Genomic DNA, 6,000 nt, shown 5'->3' with positions numbered 1-6,000 from the left:
GATGCAAATAACTTAAAAAGTAGATTTTGACATTAAAAGAGCAGTTAAACATGTTTTATCTTTGTTTTTAATAATCAGCCAGGTTTTTGTTTACGTCCCAGGTTTTGTTTTGTTTACGTCCCAGGTTTTGTTTTGTTTACGTCCCAGGTTTTGTTTTGTTTACGTCCCAGGTTTTGTGGCGCCGCTAATGTGATGCAATGGGCAACGTTCCTGCTCACGTTCCTCGTTGCTACAAAGTTTTGCAAAAGATTTTTTTCTTCTTTAAAGAGACACAGACGCCAGACCCTCGCTCACTAACTCACTCCATGTGTACTGCTGTTTATAGGTTAGAGTTGAGGTGGGAGGAGTTGTGTTGTGTGTGTGTGTGTGTGTGTGTGTGTGTGTGTGTGTGTGTGTGTGTGTGGGTGTGGTAATTGGCCTGGGCAGGGCAGGAGTCTCGGGAGGGAAATGTACGACACAATAGAAACTTTTTTTTTTTCCTTCTTCCAGCCTCCTGAAGCTGCAGCACACTCCCATTTCCTCCTCCTCCACCTCTATCCCTTGCTCTCCTCCCCTCCTGCTCCTCCTCTTCCACCTCCTCCTCGTCTCTCCCCTCCTGCTCCTCCCTCACCTCCACATTTGGGACTCCTCTGGGCAGGAATGGCTGACCACCATGGTGTCAGTGCGCAGCTCCGAGCTGGGGCCCCTCAGCTGGGACGCTGTCACTAAACATCAGCTCTTCCTGCAGAAAGTTTCTTCCAAGTTGGGACCCGCCGGCCCGGGCCAGGGGTCCGAGGGGCCGCCAGGGCGGCTCTCACCTCCTGCTCCCCCTCCTCCTCCTCCTCCTCCTGCCGCTACGGGCTCCGGGGCTGGAGGTCTGCAGCCGAGCCCCAGCGAGGGAAGTCTGAGCAGAGCTCGGCCGAGTCAGGGTGAGTCCACGTGAACACGGGACGAGTGTGTGACTGCATGAAGACTGACAAGTACACACACACACACACACACACACACACACACACACACACACACACACACACACACACACACACACACACACACACACACACACACACACACAGTTGCAGACTGACAGTGTAAGAGTTAAAATGCCTTCCACATACCAACACACACGCAGACACACGTGAAGCGGTGACAGAGAGGCGGGAGTAGGATGGTACCAGAAGAAATAATGGTTTCTACACGTGAACGTTCTCATGAACGTTCTCATGAACGTTCTCAGCTCTGAAGGTTTGTTAAGAAACCACAAGCACAAACTGTGATCCGGATCATTTTGGCTGCTTGTTTGATGGGAGGGAAACGGAGCTGCTGAGAACTTTGACATGTTGTCATGTTCTCTTTGTTTCCCTCCTTTTTTTTTGTGTGTGTGTGTGTGCGTGGTGCGCTGTGTGTGTGTGTGTGTGTCAGGTCACATTCTGATGGACAAAAGCTCGTCTGTGTAATTTTCTGACACTTTGACAAACTGACGACCTTTGAGATTTCATCAATGGAACCTTTGAGTGTGTGTGTGTGTTGTGTGTGTGTTCTCAGTTTTCTACTTCTGTTCATTTGTTAGCTGCTGGTGTCTGATTGGTCCCTGTCAGCCAATCACAACCATTAGACTCCCCCAACCAGCAAATGCTTAAATTAACTTTAGAGAGATTTAATTTAACTGTAGAGATTTTCAACTGCGTGAGTGTTTTTACGTGGTTAATCACATTCACACACACACATTCACACACCAATGGAGGCTGCGGCCATGCAAGGCGCTGTCAGTCCACTGGGAGCAGTTTGGGTTCAGTGTCTTGCTCAAGGATGCTTTGACATGTGGACAAGTGGAGGTGGGAGTTGAACCTGCAACCTGCTGTTTGGGAGACGCCGCTCTGCCGACTGAGCCGTATTGAATCACGGTCGTCTGCTCAGCCCAAGCTGCACAACTTTGACATGAATTTTGGATTTGCTCCAGAGTGAATGTCAAGCAGCAGCAGTGTGAGCTCGTCCTCCACTGACACTGCAGGTTCCTGCTCCGCTCCTTCTGCACTACTTTGGAAATAATTCCCTTTGCCTCCTCCCCATATTTAGTTGTACATATGTTAATATTTATAGTTTACCTCTTCTGTCCTTGTTTGTTTTTACTGATGTCACTGAGGTTGCTGTCACAACATTTTACTGCGGTTAACACTGTTTAAACATTTCTACAGAGCGACTATTCTATTCTATTCTATTTCCAATGAGAGTCTATAAAGAACCAAATCCTCAACCAGAATTGAAAATTTAATCGGAATTCCAAAACTCTGATCAATTCTTGTGTGTGTGTGTGTGTTGTGTGTGTGTTGTGTGTGTGTGTGTGTGTGTGTGTCTGTGTGTAGTGTGTGTGTGTGTGTGTGTGTTGTGTGTGTGTGTGGTGTGTGTGTGTGTGTTGTGTGTGCTTGTGTGTGTGTGTGTGTGTGTGTGTGTCCACACGAGGAGAAAAACAATCTTTTTTCTCTCCAGCCACTTCAAAAGCCTCCGTCACACGTCTCTATGAACTGGACTCAACACCAGGCTTCAGGACTGTCGTACACTTTCCAGGCCTTTAGGGGCGCTGTGACTCAACAAACATGCCAAAAAACACAGAAGAAGTCAAACCACATAGAATTAGGATTACCTCATCTTTTTTCCATAGATGACCGTCTTTGCCGATTTTGCACAAGCCAGTGTTTTAAAATGTCCCCGCTCTGGGACCCGTGTTAAAAAAAAAAAAACAAAAAAAAAAAAACCTCTTTTCACACTTGAAAAACTGCCTCATGTGGACGACGGGCCAGAAACATCTGGTTTAGGTGAACCGGTTTCCTGGTGTGGACGACCCCTGAGTGAAGTGTGTATGAGGTGAGTGAGTGCAGTCAGTGAGTCAGTGAGTGAGTGAGGTGTGTATGATGTGTGAGTGAGGTGTGAGTGAGTGAGTGAGGTGTGTATGAAGTGTGATGTGAGTGAGTGAGTGAGGGTGTAGGAAGTGTGAGTGAGATGTGAGTGATGTGAGTGAGGTGTGAGTGAGGTGTGTATGAAGTAGTGAGTGAGATGTGAGTGAGTGTAGTGAGGTGTGAGTGAGGTGTGTATGAAGTGTGAGTGAGATGTGTGGGAGTGAGTGAGGTGTGAGTTGAGGGTGTTATGAAGTGTGAGTGAGATCGTGAGAGTGAGTGAGGTGTTGAGTGAGGTGTGTACGAAGTGTGAGTGAGGTGTGTGTGTGAGTAAGTGAGGGTGTCTGCTGAGGTGTTAAGTGAGTGAGTGAGGTCTGGGTGTGAGAGTGAGTGAGTGAGTGAAGTGTGAGTGAGTGAGGGGGTGTGAGCTGCTTCTAGATAAATTGTGGTAGAGAGGTGATGAAGGCGTGATGTGAATCAGTGTGTTGTCTCACCTCTAAACTCATAAAGGAGGACCCGCCATGACAGGCAGGATGTGAACAGAGAGAGACATGAGTGACCAGAGAGAGACAGGAGTGAACAGAGAGGCAGGAGTGAACAGAGAGAGACAGGAGTGAGAACAGAGAGAGACAGGAGTGAACAGAGAGAGAGGCAGGAGTGAACAGAGAGAGAGGCAGGAGTGAACAGAGAGAGACAGGAGTGAACAGAGAGAGAGGCAGGGAGTGAACAGAGAGAGACAGGAGTGAACAGAGAGAGACAGGAGTGACCAAGAGAGACAGGAGTGAACAGAGAGAGCCAGGAGTGAACAGAGAGAGAGGCAGGAGTGAAGACAGAGAGAGGCAGGAGTGAAGACAGAGACAGGAGGTGAACTGAGAGAGACAGGAGTGATACTGAGAGAGACAGGAGTGAACTGAGAGAGGCAGGAGTGAAACAGAGAGAGAGAGAGACAGGAAGTGAACTGAGAGAGACAGGAGTGAACTGAGAGAGGCAGGAGTGAACAGAGAGAGAGAGAGGCAGGAGTGAACAGAGAGAGAGAGGCAGGAGTGAACAGAGAGAGAGAGAGGCAGGAGTGAACAGAGAGAGACAGGAGTGTTTGTTTGTTGTTTTGGTTTAGTTTTAATTGAATTCAATCATTGGAACGTCAGACTCCATGACTGCCAGTGGAGACACTGGATCAGTTTAATGACTCTACAGTCCAGTTACTTTACCCCAAACAACTAACTACTTTTGAAAAAAGTAACTAATAGAGAATTCCCTTTTAGCAGGGCGACAGACCAGCTGCTCAGAGTGAAGCCAGAGTGTTGCTGAGTGTGGTGTGTGTGCTGTGTGTGTGTGTGTTGTGTGTGTGTGTGGTGTAGTGTGTGTGTGTGTGTGTGTGAGCTGTGTGTGTGCTGTGTGTGTGTGTGTGTGTGTGTGTGTGTGTGTGTGTGTGTGTGTGTGTGTGTGTGTGTGTGAGTGGTTTGTGTGATGCTTGCGTAATCGAGTATGTGTAGTGTAAATGAGAGTAATGTCACAGGTTTTTCTCTCTCTCCCTGGTTCCAGTTGTTTGTGTTGGTAGAGAGAACTACAGTGTAATGGAGGTTGTAAACAGGAAGTGTGACGGTAGCAGAGCTACAAACCACCACTGATTGTTGTTCACGGCTGACAAATGGAGCTTAAAGCCTCACGGCAGGTCTGTGGACAGAGAGTCTGAGGTAACGGTGTGAACATGGAGTCGCTGTGTTTTCAGAAGACCTCTGAGGGGGAGGAACAGTGAAACAGCATCAAACTTCCGCCCTTGGCTCTGCTTCCACCTTCAGGACCTCTGGACTGGGATGGAGCCACTTTGTGAATGAAATATTTACACCGACTGATTTACTGAACTTTCTCCTTTTCCTTGGTCTGCAACCCAACTGCAGCTGAAGATCCTTCTGTGGAGTCAAGCAGAGCTAGTTCAGTGTTTAGATCCTTCATCCTCCTCTGTCTCACACCACGCACGCACAGCACGCACAGCACACACACACACACAGGCACACACACTGTGGTGTGAAGCTGTGTACAGTGTCGTTGGCTCTTGGGGAATCCGCTTTGCTCGGCCTTTTGTGAAGAATTCATGATTCATTCCACAGTAATGACTTTGTTGTGTTTGACACAAATGATAGCGTTTTTACCACTCATCTCCTCTGAGTCTGACTGACACACACACACACACACAGCACACCACACCACCGCAGGCGAGGTCCTTTCCTCACACGACAGTCGTCTGTGACATATGACGTCAGTAATCAGATTACCCCTGCAGCAGCCTCGTCTGAACTTGTGTTCTAATGTTGTGTTTTCCTCCTGTGTTGTAGGTATCCCCAAACCTCGGCCCCTCCTCAAAGCTGCAGCCAATCAGCAGCCAGCGCCAGGGTCGTCGGGGCGACCTGCCCCGCCACTGCCTCCAAACTTCCTGTTAAAGGTTTACTCACAAGCCTCAGCGCATCGTCACTGGGAAGCAACGAGAACAATGGAACCACGGCCCACGGTGTGTGTGTGTGTGTGTGTGTGTGTGGTGTGTGTGTGTGGTGTGTGTGTGTGTGTGTGTGTGTGTGTGTGAGTGTGTGTGTGTGTGTGTGTGTGTGTGTGTGTGTGTGTGTGTGTGTGTGTGTGTGTGTGTGTGTGTGTGTGTGTGTGTGTGTGTGTGTGTGTGCGGTTTCCCTCTCTCACACACAGTTATCACCTCTGCATTCTGGGAATGTGGAGGTCAAAGGTCACATCTGGTCAGGAATGTCAACAGACTGTGTGTGTGTGTGTCGTGGTGGCGCCTCCTGGAGGTCAAATATGATTACGAGCATCAAATGGAACATTTGACTCTGATGTTTTACTTTTTCTCTCCTTGAGCTCAGTAACTGAAGCGTTTCTCCGCTTTTTCTTTGTTAAACGTCAAGCTGTGCGTTGGACTCAAAATCCAGCCGTCACTGCACACGGTCATTGTGATTTATACGTTCAGAGATCAGAGTTTTAGCACCGTGGTCTGACGACCGGACCAGCAGCCTCACTGTGGAAGCTCATTTCTTAGTATCGGTTTTATTTGTAGGATAATGAGACAAATGAGTTTATTTAGCCACGTAAACTCCGTTATCTGTCTGTAATCTATGCTTTTGTTTAT

General features: G+C 48.2%; 1 protein-coding gene across 1 annotated transcript in view; it reads left to right on the top strand.

The window, feature by feature from the left end:
• LOC308145224 (uncharacterized protein) overlaps window positions 1-6,000 on the top strand; it is a 46,954-nt gene that overhangs the window by 14,971 nt on the left and 25,983 nt on the right. The window contains 3 exon segments of the mRNA XM_080516591.1: window positions 663-908; window positions 5,204-5,284; window positions 5,287-5,378. Of these exon segments, the coding sequence (XP_080372717.1) occupies window positions 663-908; window positions 5,204-5,284; window positions 5,287-5,378 (419 nt within the window).

Source organism: Blennius ocellaris (genome assembly GCF_963422515.1).
Source record: "Blennius ocellaris genome assembly, chromosome: 3".
Lineage (NCBI taxonomy): Eukaryota > Metazoa > Chordata > Actinopteri > Blenniiformes > Blenniidae > Blennius > Blennius ocellaris.
The sequence above is the reverse complement of the archived record's forward strand: the minus strand, read 5'-3'. Positions and strand labels throughout refer to the sequence as shown.